This window comes from Mastigoproctus giganteus, chromosome 3 (assembly GCF_048544385.1).
Source record: "Mastigoproctus giganteus isolate SK-2022 chromosome 3, ASM4854438v1, whole genome shotgun sequence".
NCBI lineage: Eukaryota > Metazoa > Arthropoda > Arachnida > Uropygi > Thelyphonidae > Mastigoproctus > Mastigoproctus giganteus.
In genome coordinates, this window is record NC_143577.1 from 221,933,659 (window position 1) to 221,950,083 (window position 16,425).

At 38.9% G+C, this 16,425-nt stretch overlaps 1 protein-coding gene across 1 annotated transcript in view; it reads right to left on the reverse strand.

The window, feature by feature from the left end:
- The window catches only part of LOC150088768 (calcium-activated chloride channel regulator 1-like), a 179,671-nt gene that overhangs the window by 44,606 nt on the left and 118,640 nt on the right, over nucleotides 1-16,425 (reverse strand). Inside the window, exon 11 of the mRNA XM_090370317.1 lies at nucleotides 3,936-4,206. Within this exon, the coding sequence (XP_090226443.1) occupies nucleotides 3,936-4,206 (271 nt within the window). The remainder of the gene's footprint in view (nucleotides 1-3,935; nucleotides 4,207-16,425) is intronic.

Genomic DNA, 16,425 nt, shown 5'->3' on the forward strand with positions numbered 1-16,425 from the left:
GTTGGGATTTCAGAGACGTAGTGTCACACAGATATAAGGAATACAGAACTGGAATTTGGGGAGTACAATGTCTACAGAAAGGATAGACAGGATAGGAAGGGAGGAGGGGTTATGCTATTAGTTAAGAAATACATAAAATCCAAGGAAGTGAAGCCAGTCGACATCGCTGGACAGTGCAGTGTTGAGTCAGTTTGGTGTGACATAAGCATTGGGAGATCAAAATTGAGAGTAGGAGTGTGCTATAGGCCTAATGACTCTGATGAGTATAATAAGAAACTGTACAGGGAAATAGTGGGCCAGTAAATCAGAGAGTCTTATAATGGGGGATTTTAATTTCCCAGATATTGACTGGAATTTGGGGGCTGGTCACTCACACACTAGCAAGGCTTTTGTGGATTTATTGGATGATTGTTTTCTACATCAGCATATTCGGGAGGCAACTAGGGGGAGTAATACTCTTGATTTGATTATCAGTAGCGATTCTTCATGCATTAAGAATCTGCAGATAAATGAACCACTAGGTGGCAGTGATCACAGTGTGCTGAAGTGGGATTTACTTAAAGAGGTAACTACCATTAGGGGTAAAGGGAAGGGTTATTGCTTTCGTAAAGGTGACTACGATGGACTGAGACAGTATTTAAATTCTATACAGTGGGACCAACTGATGATGTTACCAACAGCAAATTCAAAATGGGAAGCATTCAAAGAACTTATCTTGGAAGCTACTAGGCTTTACATACCAACTAAGAAATATTGTTCAAGGTTTAGGCCTAAATGAATGTCAGAGGAACTAATGAGACATATGGCAGAGAAGAAAAATGCATGGGATACATACAAATTAACACATGACACAGAAGCCTATGATAGATACAAGTTGATCTATAACCAAGTTACAAAGGAGGTTAGGCAGGCGAAGGCAGATTACGAGAAATCTTTGGCAAGGGATGCAAAGAAAAACAGCAAAGAGTTCTTTACTTATGTAAACTCTAGAACGAAGGGGATGAATCAGATTGGTCCACTTGATATCGATGGGTCAACTGTTGATGATCCTGCTCAGGTAGCTAACAAACTAAATGAATATTTTGCATCGACATTCACACATGAGGAGTAAGCTAGAGAATCTTGTAATAACTGAGAGTAAAGTGGAGGAGAAATTGTTGAAGATAAACACAAGAAAGGCACCTGGGGTGGATGGGATCTATCCAGTTATATTAAAGGAGGCAGCAAAGGAAGTAAGCAAACCCTTAGCCATAATTATGAGAGCTTCCTTGGACTCAGGGGAGGTACCCATAGACCGGAGATGTGCAAATGTGACCCCAATTCACAAAGGAGGATCAAAGGCTGACACAAGTAATTATAGACCTGTGAGTTTAACTTCTGTTCCCGGAAAATTAATGGAGGTACTGGTTAAAGAAGCACTGCAGGATCTTCTAGACAAGACTTCAGTTATAGCTCGGACACAGCATGGTTTTGTTAAGGGGAAATCTTGCCTGACCAATTTGATTGGATACTATGATGCGGTCACAAAGGAGCTGGATGCTGGAAATAACTTTGATATTATATACTTGCATCTTAGAAAGGCTTTTGATACTGTTGCACATGGAAGACTGCTGCACAAATTGGAGCAGTGTGGCACTGGAGGCAAATTGCTGCTATGGATAAAGGGGTGGCTGAGGGGGAGAAGACAGAGAGTGGTAATCAACGGACACTGCTCATTGTGGACTAATGTTATTAGTGGAGTCCCTGAGGGTTCAGTATTGGGTCCATTATTGTTTTCTGTATTTATAAATGATATTGATGATGGTATATCGGGCTTAATGTCCAAGTTTGCAGACGATACGAAGGTTGGCAGGGTTGTTAAGGACAGTACTGACACTATGCTGCTGCAACAGGATCTGGAAAGGTTGAGCAGATGGGCTGAGAGGTGGCAAATGAAGTTTAACATTGACAAATGTAAAGTACTACATATGGGAAACAGCAACCCCAGAGAAATGTGTGAACTCTGTGGTACTACACTGACAGTGGTAGAGAATGAAAGGGACCTGGGGGTAGTTGTGCAGGCAGATATGAAGTTCTCTGAGCAGTGCAGACGGGCTGCAAGAGTAGCTCATGGTGTATTGTCAATGATATATAGGAATTTTTCTAGCAGGGATAAGGAGGTGATTATTCCCTTGTATAAGACAATGGTCAGGCCACACCTAGAGTACTGTATACAGGCTTGGAGGCCTTATTTCAAGAAGGATGTAGAGCTGCTGGAACGGGTACAGAGAAGGGCAACAAGATTAGTGAATGGAACAAAGGGTTGCTCTTATGAAGAAAGGCTTAAGTTTTGCAAATTACAGTGTCTGGAGACTAGGTACCAGCGAGTGGATCTGATAGAGGTGTATAAAGCCTTGAATGGTTTGAACATGCTCAATGCTGATGGGATTCTTCCTCTTGCTCAGAATAATCACCTGAGAGGGCATAAATTCAAATTGAGGAAAGACAAATGTAGGATAGACGTGTGGAAATTTGCCTTTAGCCAGCAGGTGGTTGGTTGGTGGAACAGACTTCCATCCCTTGTCGTGGAAGTTGATAGCCTAAATAAGTTTAAGGCTCAGCTGGACAGGTATTTCGAACGAACAGAGGGGTGAAGTGGAAGTGGTTATTTTTTATTTATTTATTTTATTTTATTTATTTATTTTATTTTTTTGGGTGATGCTGCATAAGCTTGCTTTCTTGCATCAAATGTCTGTACTAATGCTAATGCTAATGTCCATCTCAGTAATTGTATGTCCATATTGACCATCAGTACACAATTTCCGTCGGCATAGATAAAAGGAATTGCTAAGAAAATGGAAAGTGGAGTAGCCAAAGAAGTTTTTCTGCACAATTCCCCAATGAGAAATTATTTAGCATGGGTAGTGGCATACCCTTTAAATAAACAGCAATATATTTCTTCACTCGGGACAGTGTTTTTCATTTAATGTATTGCAATGAGAAAGCAATGCATGGCGGTGGGCTTCCATATATAAAATTGCTGCATGTTATAGCAAACCCACTGTTTACTGCTACATTGAGAATGAAGCTTTATCCTACAGTATTGTTTTACAGCTCTCATACACAAAGTTTTTTAACACTAAATTTTACTTGTTTTTAACTGCCATACCATTGTACATATTCTGGATATCTTGTTACTGAGCTATTTAAGTTTTCACAATGCCTACTTACTCACCGGTGAGATCCCAGAAAGGGTCAAAACCATGTTAAGAGACCCGGAGACAAACAGATTTTAGGATTTTTTAGGCTTGTCCATCCCTGTTTGGGATTGAATTATCTCATCTTATGTTTATTTGTCTTTGCTGTCTTCAACCTGCTTTCTCATACTCTTTTTTAGAGATCGTTTGAAATATTTTTTTATCACAAAATTAAAACAGCAGTACTAAACCCTGTTAATCCTGAGCTAAGCTGAGTTTTTAAGATTGAAACATTGATGTTGTATGGAGTGTCATTCCCTTTTCTTTTCAACTGTCCACTTTACTCTTCTGCTATCATTCTTAATTCCCTATGTTCTTCTAGTAATATACTTGTACTCTATATTGTATTACTCTGATTAGGATAGTACAATACTGAGGCAATTCGTGGTGAGAGTTGCATCCCAACATGAAATTGATGCATATAGTAGTAATGAGGCTTTGTCTTTCAGTGATGTTCTAATTAACCTTATGTAATTATTGCCCACTTTGGACCTAATGTAACCTTTTGGCTGTGACCTCAATAGTAGTTTTAGAAAATCACATTATTACAGCATCTTTGTATCCAACCACAAAAAAATAAAAATAAATAAAATAATTGAGAAATATTTATTGTATTATGCTCTGTTGACCCCTACCCTTAGTTTTTATGTAAAATTAAATTTTAAGTTCTGTAAATTTTCCCCCCCTCTTTCTACTTACCTACTCCACAATCAAACATGTTAACTTTTATTTCATTGCCAGCTGGTGTAGTCACAGTGGCTACTACAATAGCATTCACAACTGGACTGTAGTGTCGGTCTATCTTTGCATATATTTTTAGATATTCTGCATCTTCTAAGACAATCTTGCTAAGCCACGACTGAAGGCGAATAAGTTCATTTGTTGGTTTAGATGGTTCAGAATGAACAGACACTTCCACAACTTCTTGGTTTTCACCTTTGTTGCTTAGAATAAGAGTATAGTTTCCTGGCTACAAAATATTAAATGAACATCATTTGATAACAAGAGTAGTTTTAAAACTTCATAATTAAAGTTGTATTCACGTGTGAAAGTCTAAATAATTTTTCCATTAATAAAAGTAATATAGAAATGAAAAAATAAGTGTGATTAAAAAGTTTCAGGATTGACAGTATCTCAAAAAACAGCACTGTAATGAGTTGTCTTGTCACATGTTTGGCGACTCACCTAAACATCACATGAATAAACCGTTTATCTACAGTCAGTCTGAATTAGCATGTTGAATAGAAGGCATTTTATGTGTTTTATTGCATTTTAAAATGAGTAATTTTACTGAGCACCAAGTTTGTATCAAATTTTTTTTTTTTTTTTTTTCAAATTAGGAAAATTGCAATAGAAACCCATGAAATGTTAAAAACAGCTCTCAGATTAGACACTGTGTTGTTCAAAGACTAGTTTCTGAACAACATGAACAAGACTTTTGAAGTTCTTATTATGATGTCTTATGGTATTTCTTATGGAATGTAACAACCAATTTTAGATAAGATTTGGAAATGTGGCACATTTCAGGCAGGTTTGTGCCTTGTATCCTTACTGATGATCACAGAAAGCAGTGATAGCGATGTGCTGCTAATACATACCTTGTAACTTTCATTATTATTGATTACAAATTGTGGGTAATAGTAATAGAGGCATGTGATGCAAGAAAGCAAGCCTATGATGAGCTTATGTAGCATCAGCCAAAAAAAAAAAAAAAAAAACCCCAATTTCACACATCCATTCCCTCTAAAAGTTGGTCCAGTTCCTCCTTGAATTTATTTAAGCTATCAACTTCCACAATGACAGATGGACGTTTGTTCCAGCAATTAACCACCCGCTGGCTAAAGGCAATTTCTGCACATCTATTCTATAATTTATCTTTCCTCAATTTGAATTTATACCTCCTCAGGTTCGTAATCTGAGCAAACAGAAGAATCCCATCAGAATTTAGCATGCTCAACCCATTCAAGGCCTTATACATCTCAGTCAGATCACCTCACAGGTGCCTAGTCTTCAGCCACTGCAATTTGCATAACTTAAGCCTTGGTAAGAGGACCCCTTCGTTCCCCTCACCAATCTTGTTGCCCTTCTCTTTACACGCTCAAGCAACTCTACATCCTTCCTAAAATGAGGCCTCCAGACCTGTACGCAGTACTCAAGGCCTGGCCTGACCATTGCCTTATACAAAGGGATAATCACCTCCATTTCCCTACTAGCAAAACACCTGTATATCATTGACAATACCCCATGACCTGCTCTGGCAGCCTGCCTGCATTGCTCAGAAAACTTCATATCTGACTGCACAATTACTCCCAGGTCTTTTTCATTTTCTACCACCCTAAGTGTAGTACCACAGAGTTGGTATGTTTCTCTGGGGTTACTTCTACCCATATGCAGTACTTTGCATTTGTCAATGTTAAACTTCAGTTGCCACTTCTCAGCCCATCTGCCCAAATTTTCTAGATCCTGTTGCAGTAGCACACTGCCATTAACACCCCTGCCAACCTTTGTATCATCTACAAACTTTGACATTTAAGCCTGACATACCTTCATCAATATCATTAATAAATATACAAAACAACAGTGGACCCAACGCCGAACCCTGGGTAACTCTACTAATAGCATTACTCCACGAAGAGCAGAGTCCATTGATTACCACTCTGTCTTCTCCTACTCACCATCCTTTTATTCATTTTAGCAACTTACTCTTAATACCATACTGCTCCAATTTGTACAGGTGTATGGCTATGATCCAGAAACAAAAGCCCAGTCCTCTCAATGAATGACCGTCCTTTTCAAGACCCAAAAAAGCAAGGCAATCTCAATCAAATGTAAAGATCACGCTTATCATATTTTTTGATTTGCAGGGTATTGATCATTATGAATTTGTTTCACATGGTCAAATAATGAAGCTGGGTTTTTTGGGTTTTTTTTTTAAGGAGCATTAGGAACTAAGGCCATATTGCTCCGGGGATATGCGGTGGTCTTTCCCTGACTTTTCCGCATCCTCCGTATTTGGTGGTCACCGGCTCGAATCTCGGTCTAATTAAGAAGCGTGTGCTACGCATTGCTGCTCCTGCTCACCTGGCTACTGTTTTGTGGTATTCCATTGAAGCAGGAATACCACAAAACAGATCTATGATAATTGCAGAATGCTGTTCAGAAAAAAAACCAGATGAATTTGCATTTACATCATGACAATATCCCTGCACACTTGACATTTGCTGTTCAAGAACTTCTTGCAAAACATTCCATTACTTTCGTCTGCAGCACTTATTGTATTAAAGCTCCCTGTGTTTCCTCCCACATTTTCCAAGTTTAAAACCCTCTTGAAAGATCATAGATTTGTAATGGCAGAAAATTTTCAGTATGCAACAGAAACTATATGCAATTCCAAAAGAAGCCTTTGGAATTGCATATAGTTTACATATACACTACTTTGAGGAAGATTCATCCATATAGTCAGTAAAGGTAAATTTACATTTTGCACTTTGGATGCATATCCCAGATGTTTCATCTCCAGAATGAAACAGAGCTGACACAATTTATACAATTCAATATTTTTAACAATGCAGTTTCATTTTGCCAGTTTCCAAAATGCTGGTGACCGAAACAGGTAAGTGTTGAAATCAGTTTAATAAGTATAATTAATTTAATCAATTTTTTATAATAAATTGAATAAGTAATTCGTAGCCCATTCTGAAGATTGTACTAATTTAAATTAAATTAAATAATAAAAAAAAAAAAAAAGTCAATGCCTTCATTGGTGGATAAAGTCATGGATCAAGAGTAGTGAGAGCAATTGGGAACATCAACAAAACTGTTAACAGAACTTTCCATGGGAGGTCCTGATACTTATTGTTCCACGGACAATTTTTATGGGCTTCCAAAAATATATGCATATGCTGATCTTTCCAATTAAATGCCATTATTATAGATTATTATACAGATATCTGATACAGTTGCAACTACAGTTTGAAAACAAAATGTCCTTCATGACTGTTCACTAAATGCCCAGAATGCAATTAAAATACATGTTTACATAATGTCACTCTCTCTCTCTTTTCACTGTGGATGAATCATCAACTAATTCATCAAAAACAGGAGTGCCTCCGTAGCCAGGTGGGCAGAAGCAGCAGTGCGTAGCTCATGCTTCTTGATTAGACCGGGGTTCGAGCCCGTGACCACTAAATACGGAGGATGCGGAAAGGTCAGGGAATGACCGCCGCATATCCCCGGAGCAATATGGCCTTAGTTGCTAATGCTCCTAAAAAAAAACCAAATAACAATAACAATCAAAAACAGGAATCTGATCTACTTCATTCACTTTGGATGAAATGCAATTTATATATTTTCACTTTAGATGAAAGTCATCTAAAGTCATCCAGGATGGACAGGCAAAATGTAAATTTGCCTTAAGCTCCATTTCCCAAATATTAGTTCTTTGATCACACCTTGTATGTTTCAATTTTCACCACACAAACAGTTCTTATCCACTTTTATACTTTTTTTGGCATCTCTTTATTCAAGCTCTGAAGGCATAGCCCCTGCAGACTGCTTGGCTATGCCTTTGGAGCTTGAAGAGCCAAGCAGTCTGTGGCGGCCTTTTAACAGTGAGTAAACTGAACTTGATGATCAACAGAGTTTGTGACTGCTGTCAGTTGGCTTGCCCGGCCAAAGTAATCAACTGGCAGTTATATATTCTGGTTATTCCCAACATTCTTCATGATTGGGAAAGACCAGAACCCATTAGAACACGACATCTGGTGCGTGGATATTTTTTTAAAAGAACAGTCTGGCAGCCTAAAGTTGATCAGCATCAGAAAGTTCAGTTTACTTATTCACTAGGAGGAACCTACAATGGCTGTTTTTCTGCTACTGCTGCTGTTCGCTGCTTGAATAAATGGATACTAGACGTGTGCAGAGACAGCTATAAAGAACGGTTACCTCTCATTTTCTCATTTTATTAATGGAAATGTAAAAGAGGATATCTTGGAATCGGAATGTGTCTAGTAAACAGAAGTATATATGATTTATGTAGATGAATAAAGAAACCAGACCAGAATCACATCAATGAAATACTATTATTATACTTATAGACCAGCTTTAGTCTATAAGTATGTAGCCATTCTCACACAATACAGCATTTCATAAATAATATGCATCACAGATAATCAACATACAGATAAATGCACAACTCTTGTACATTATCTATGTTTCATTAAAACCTAATATAGTTCATAATGTTATTTAGTAAGAGGGGAACAAAGACAACAATATACTTAACTAATAGAAGTAATGGTTATTTATTTAACTGAGATTTATGTAACATGGTTGTAATGTGAAAGAATTTGTTTATGCATAGGTACTGCGCATACATAATTTCTACTACCCAGGTAGTATGAATACATTGTTTAATTATATCTCATATTGTGGATCCACCTTCACAATGAGTGGCCAAAGTATTGCACTGCTTTGAATAAGTAACGCTTCACCAGTGGAGAAGACTAATGTTGCTTATTCTGGGCGGATACCACTACCCAGATGGCACCACTTCAAAGTTTGTTGGCTTACTCATCAGTGGGTGGACAGGTACCCTGTTGTGCAGTAGTGACAACCCAGTTATGAAGTAGCACTTCGTTAGCAGTTAAATTGTACGTTTAAATAAATACATATAACGACTTAGATTACAAACGTAATATAATTAATTATATTTAACATAATTAATAACATAACATAATTAATTATAATTAATTAATAAATTAATAGAATCATGACTCAGACCAGAGCAGCAAAGCAAAAGGCTCAAGCTAATGGAAGCGCTGAGGCTCAGAGCAGAACTGAGGGGGGCAGTTGTCCTCTGACTCACAGCCTTATAAAATGCACTGTTTGCTTGATGTTTGCAGAGCAATCGGGTACGGGACATGATACTGCCAAGGGGGATGTCTTTGTGTGTGCGCGATGCAAGGAGTGTATCGATATCAGGCAACAACTCGGCGTTCTTGTGGGCCTATATGAGAGCTTGAAGGACAGGGTGGATGCCCTTGAAGGAACTAAATTGAGGGGCCCATCAAGCTCTCAGCTGCCCACATCAACGCCAGAGCTTGCACTTGGGCATCGCGTGACACAGAGACAACCCCCAAGGCAGAATGCGCTGGTCCCGAAGGAACTAGTAGTTGTTGGTGACTCTATTGTCAGGGAAACAGGGAACATGCTTTGTAAAAAAGATAGGTGGAACAGGACCAGGGTATGTCTGCCAGGGGCAAAGGTTGATGACGTTGTAGAGCGAATATCATCTTTTAAGGGCACAAAAGGTGATATAGTTGTACACGTTGGCACTAATAATATTAAGAGTAGGAGACCGGCAGAATTACTTAACAAGTACAGGTCACTGTTGAACAAAAGCCGAGAATTAGGGTTGAATTTGAAAGTGTCTGCAATTCTGTCCAGACACGATAGGAGGGAGTATATGATGAGAGCCTTGTCGATCAATTCGGCCCTGGAAAGATTGTGCAAGGCTCAAGGGGTAGAATTTTTTTCAGCCTGGACTGTACTTGTTAACAGGAGAGATTGCTTCTACAGGGATGGGATACACTTAAATAGAAAGGGTGCAAGAATATTTGCTGATGCTATCGAGGCAGTGTTAGGTGGGTCGGAAAACTGCTAGCTTGGGGGGAGACAAAGACCAATAGATTGACAGTAGCCACTGGCAGAGGTGAAAGAGATTCTTGCACTGCTTCTATTAGAATGAGCAGAAGCCTGAAAAACAAGATGCATGGTATTTCAGAGACTGCTGGGAGCCATTGCGGTACAAGTAAACACATGGGTTGTGTTAGGGTAGCTAAGAATAGAAACAGGTGCAGGTATACTTGCGTGTACACCAATGCTAGGAGTTTAGTAAATAAATTTGATGAATTTGAGGTATTGCTCAAAACATCAAAGCCAGATATTGTTGGGATATCAGAGACGTGGTGTCACACAGATATAAGGGATGCAGAACTGCAATTTGGGGAGTACAACGTCTACAGAAAGGATACACAGGATAGGAAGGGGGGAGGGGTTATGCTATTAGTTAAGAAACACATAAAAACCAACGAAGTGAAGCCAGTCGACATCGCTGGACAGTGCAGTGTTGAGTCAGTTTGGTGTGACATAAGCATTAGCGCCTCCGTAGCCAGGTGGGAAGGAGCAGCAGTGCATAGCACACTCTTCTTGATTAGACCGGGGTTCGAGCCCGTCACCACCAAATACGGAGAATGCGGAAAGGTCAGGGAATGACCACCGCATATCCCGGAGCAATATGGCCTTAGTTGCTAATGCTCCTAAAAACCAAATAACAAACAAACAACAAACAAACAACATAAGCATTGGGAGATCAAAATTGAAAGTAGGAGTGTGCTATAGGCCTAATGACTCTGATGAGTATAATAAGGAACTGTACAAGGAAATAGAGTGGGCCAGTAAATCAGAGAGTCTTATAATGGGAGATTTTAATTTCCCAGATATTGAATGGAATTTGGGGGCTGGTTACTCACACACTAGCAGGGCTTTTGTGGATTTATTGGATGATTGTTTTCTACATCAGCATGTTCGGGAGGCAACTAGAGGGAGTAATACTCTTGATTTGATTATCAGCAGTGATTCTTCATGCATTAAGAATCTGCAGATAAATGAACCAGTAGGTGGCAGTGATCACAGTGTGCTGAAGTGGGAGTTACTGAAAGAGGTAACTACCATTAGGGGTAAAGGGAAGGTTTATTGCTTCCGTAAAGGCGACTACGATGGACTGAGACAGTATTTAAATTCTATACAGTGGGACCAACTGATGATGTTACCAACAGCAAATTCAAAATGGGAAGCATTCAAAGAACTTATCTTGGAAGCTACTAGGCTTTACATACCAACTAAGAAATATTGTTCAAGGTTTAGGCCTAAATGGATGTCAGATGAACTAAAGAGGCATATGGCAGAGAAGAAAAATGCATGGGATACTTACAAATTAACACATGACACAGAAGCCTATGATAGATACAAGTTGATATGCAACCAAGTTACAAAGGAGGTTAGGCAGGCGAAGGCAGATTACGAGAAATCCTTGGCAAGGGATGCAAAGAAAAACAGCAAAGAGTTCTTTACTTATGTAAACTCTAGAAGGAAGGGGATGAATCAGATTGGTCCACTTGATATTGATGGGTCAACTGTTGATGATCCTGCTCAGGTAGCTAACAAACTAAATGAATATTTTGCATCGACATTCACACATGAGGAGTTATTCAGCAAGGGGAATGCCAGAGGTGTATTCAACTCTAGCAGTCAGCTACAGAATCTTGAAATAACTGGGAGTAAAGTGGAGGAGAAACTGTTGAAGATAAACACAAGAAAGGCACCTGGGGTGGATGGGATCTATCCAGTTATATTAAAGGAGGCAGCAAAGGAAGTAAGCAAACCCTTAGCCATAATTATGAGAGCTTCCTTGGACTCAGGGGAGGTACCCATAGACTGGAAATGTGCAAATGTGACCCCAATTCACAAAGGAGGATCAAAGGCTGACACAAGTAATTATAGACCTGTGAGCTTAACTTCTGTTCCAGGAAAATTAATGGAGGCACTGGTTAAAGAAGCACTGCAGGATCATTTAGACAAGACTTCAGTTATAGCTCAGACACAGCATGGTTTTGTTAAGGGGAAGTCTTGCCTGACCAACTTGATTGGATACTATGATGCAGTCACAAAAGAACTGGATGCAGGGAATAACTTTGATATTATATACTTGGATCTTAGAAAGGCTTTTGATACTGTTGCACATGGAAGACTGCTACACAAATTGGAGCAGTGTGACATTGGAGGCAAATTGCTGCTATGGATAAAGGGGTGGTTGAGGGGGAGAAGACAGAGAGTGGTAATCAATGGACACTGCTCATCGTGGACTAATGTTATTAGTGGAGTCCCTCAGGGCTCAGTGTTGGGTCCATTATTGTTTTCTGTATTTATAAATGATATCGATGATGGTATATCAAGCTTAATGTCCAAGTTTGCAGATGATACAAAGGTTGGCAGGGTTGTCAAGGACACTACTGACACTATGCTGCTGCAACAGGATCTGGAAAGGTTGAGCAGATGGGCTGAGAGGTGGCAAATGAAGTTTAACATTGACAAATGTAAAGTACTACACATGGGAAACAGCAACCCCAGAGCGACGTATCAACTCTGTGGTACTACACTGACAGTGGTAGAGAATGAAAGGGACTTGGGGGTGATTGTGCAGGCAGATATGAAGTTCTCTGAGCAGTGCAGACGGGCTGCAAGAGTAGCTCATGGAGTATTGTCAATGATATACAGGAATTTTTCCAGCAGGGATAAGGAGGTGATTATTCCATTGTATAAGGCAATGGTCAGGCCACACCTAGAGTACTGTATACAGGTCTGGAGGCCTCATTTCAAGAAGGATGTAGAGCTGCTGGAACGAGTACAGAGAAGGGCAACAAGATTAGTGAATGGAACAAAGGGGTGCTCTTACGAAAAAAGGCTTAAGTTTTGCAAATTACAGTGTTTGGAGACTAGGCACCAGCGAGGTGATCTGATAGAGGTGTATAAAGCCTTGAATGGTTTAAGCATGCTCAATGCTGATGGGATTCTTCCTCTAGCTCAGAAAAATCACCTGAGAGGGCATAAATTCAAATTGAGGAAAGACAGATGTAGGATAGACGTGCGGAAATTTGCCTTTAGCCAGCGGGTGGTTGGTTGGTGGAACAGACTGCCATCCCTTGTGGTGGAGGTTGATAGCTTAAATAAGTTTAAGGCTCAGCTGGACAGGTATTTTGAACGAACAGAGGGGTGAAGTGGAAGTGGTTTTTTTTTTTTTTTTTTTTTTTTGGCTGATGCTGCATAAGCTTGCTTTCTTGCATCAAATGCCTCTACTAATGCTAATGCTAAAGTATAACTGGGTTGTTATCCACTGAGAATAAGTAACGTTAGTCTTCTCCACTGATGAAGCGTTACTTGTTCCAAGCAGTGCAATACCTCAGCTATTCATTGTGAAGGTGGATCCACAATATGAGATATACAGGTGACCCCCGCTTAAAGTTGATAATCCATTCCGGAAAAACAGAGTGCTAAGTGAATCAACGTTAAGCGAGTGCCACATTCCCATAAGGTAGCATATATATTTGTGAGTTGTGGTCGGTGCAATAGGATATTTCTTAATCAATAATAAATGGTAGTGAAAAGATGCACAAGTGTCAGTCAAAGTATTTAATATTCAAATTTTTGTATATATAAAATATTCTGCATTACATACGTATATAATTATGTGGTAACTATTTAAGTATCAAAATTTAAACTTAAAATTCCACTTAAAATGATGAATTTAATTTATCTAAATTGATATTAATTGATTCAATTTAATCGATGAATTTAATCATGAAAAATGTGTCGATTTTGGGTTGTACTTTGGCCCTCTTCCTGGTAAACTAAAAGTGGTTTTAATTTTAAATCCCCCACGGCGTTACCACCGATCCTTTGCCGCTTTGAAACCTGGCATGTTTTTTCTTCTTTCAATATGAAACTTCTTTTAGGCATTTGTTTCTAAAAAAGTCCTGCTTCATCTATGTTAAAAACTTGTTCAGAAGTATAACACATAATACCCCTCTTCAATAATTTTAACAAGTTCTTTTTGAAAGTTTTGGCTCCTTGATCTGCACATGCAGTTTCTCCCTGGAGAATCTATTCAACCAGCCCTTAACTAGTTTTAAATGGTTCCGCTTTTTTTTATTTCTTTTTTTTTTTTTTGTTGAGTTTTCTTCTGTTCATCATATATGCTAATCTCTCTCTCTCTATTATTTTTATTTTTTTATTTATTTTTTTTTATTATAATAATATTTAACTTAATTGAATTCTGTATTGGATATTATCTTCAATTAAATTAGTTAGTCTCTCCATTTCAATCCTAATAGCTGGCCTAGCACTAGTTGCTTGCAGTGGAACAGCTGGCTTTCCCACTGCTAAAATTAATTCTTTATTTTTTATAATTGTTCTTACAGTTAAACTTGCCAGGCCTAAATTATGGCAAACATCCACTTGTTGTTGACCAGAATCGAATCGCTTCAAAACGTCTAATTTAATTTTCAAATTCAGTCTTTTTTTTACATTTATAGTCTTCGTACTGCATCCAGACCTTGTTGCTTTTTCATTCTTATCTGCCATTATTAATTCCTAGAAAATGTAACTGCATTGGTTGCATTAATTATGATACAATGTTCAAGTAAATTGTCCATTACGCACAATGTCTAATACTGTACTGAGCGATGACTAGACTTCGGATAAATGCATATAACACACATATTACAAGCAATATAGTTGATCTTTTTTTAAAATGTTGATCTCAGAACTACGTAACAAGTCACTGTACTGCAATTAAATTAGTGTGCGAGAAAATTTCACTGAGCATGGGAAAATTCTCAAGTCGGCATGGGAAATGTTTTCATGCTGTTTTGCTATTCATTTTCAAGCTATCGACTCCATCAAATGAAACGATTTTGTTAAATATGCCAAAAATGCAATCTGTAAAAGAGCATTATAGTGATATACGAGTTATAATGTAAGAACAGCGTTATAGCAATTCAGCGTAAAGCGAACCGTGTTATAACGAGGTCCTGCTGTTATTAGTAATGGCCGCATGGTGCAAGAAAGCCTATGGCTTATGCTGCATCAGCCAAAAAAAAAAAAAAAAAAAACAAAAAATGATGCATTCGTACTACTTGGGTGATTGAAATAATGTGTGTGCAGTAACCCATGCATATACAAATTCTTTCATACTCTTAAGCCAAGAAATATTTTTAGATGGTTGTAATAGGTAAGAAATTTTTTTTTTTTTTTTTTTTTAGTATTAAGTGGGAAAAAAATTTGGTATGGTGGTGTACCACAGAATAACAATGAAATGAGGAGACAGTAAGAAATTTCAGATAGGTATAAGGGACATTTATAGTGGTTGTATAAGAACAAAAAGGCCACATTACAGAAGCCAATACAAGATGCACCAAAATCTAGTCACATAACATTAGTACAGGGTATGATCCCCTCCACTGGCTAAATAGGCCCAACAGCGGTGAACCATGTTCGATATAAGATTCTGTGGCAACAAATCCCATTCTTACACCAGTGCAGACCTTAACTCGCCAAGTGACCAAGGAGTTGGCTGTAAGTGTTCCGTGCCCAACGGCATCCCACACACGTCAATTAGATTTCAGTCTGGCGATTGTGCTGGTCATGGCAGTCATTGGTTATCTTCAGTTTCAAGATATTCCTCCAAGCTCTATGTGACAGTGCCATTATCATGCATGAAAAGAAAATATGGGACAATCACATCCCTAAACAGTTGCACATAGGGTTCGATGATCTGTTCTTGGTACCTCTGTGCAGTTACAGTACTCCTATCAAACACATGAAGTGGAGTGTGGCCAGTGATCATTATTCCATCCCACACTGCCTCCAACATAAGTGTCCCTTTCTCTGATGTTGGTAGGATGGTACCACAAGAATTTAGTACCATCCTACCAACTGGCTGTCTCCAGATGAAATAACGTCTAGAATCAGTTTGTAGACTAAAATGGGATTCATCAGGGAGCAGAATTGTATCGCATTTGTCAGGGCTCCAATTCGCATGTTCATGGCACCAGTTTCAACGAGATCTGCGTGGTTTGGGGGTTAATGGGATACAAACCACTGGCTTCCTTGCACTGAGTCCACTTGAACTGAGCCTTCTTAACACAGTCCAGTTCGAAATGTTTTCATCTGTGGTCACAGCAACCTCAAGAGACAGTTGATGAGAGAACATCATAGGGTTCCATCTTGCTGTTAGAGCTAGATAGTGGTCTGTTCTGGTTGATGTAGCCCTTGGGCGACCTTAGCCAGCTCTTCTTTAATGGTTCCCGTCTCCTGAAACTGCTTTCATAGTGCTAAGATGACACATTTTAAGCTAATGTGCCACCTGCGACTGGCCGGCTTCAAGTCTTCCAACAGCCCACCAACTCAAAGAATCATCAAAATGATGATAATTTTCCATTCCGAGTCATGGAGATGTGGTGGCTACCTCACTGCGCAAGCCAAAAATGACATTTCTGCTTGCTCAGTTTGCCTTCCACCACGAAGTGGGTGGTTGAGTGTTGGAACAGGCTTCCATCTGGTTTTGTGGAAG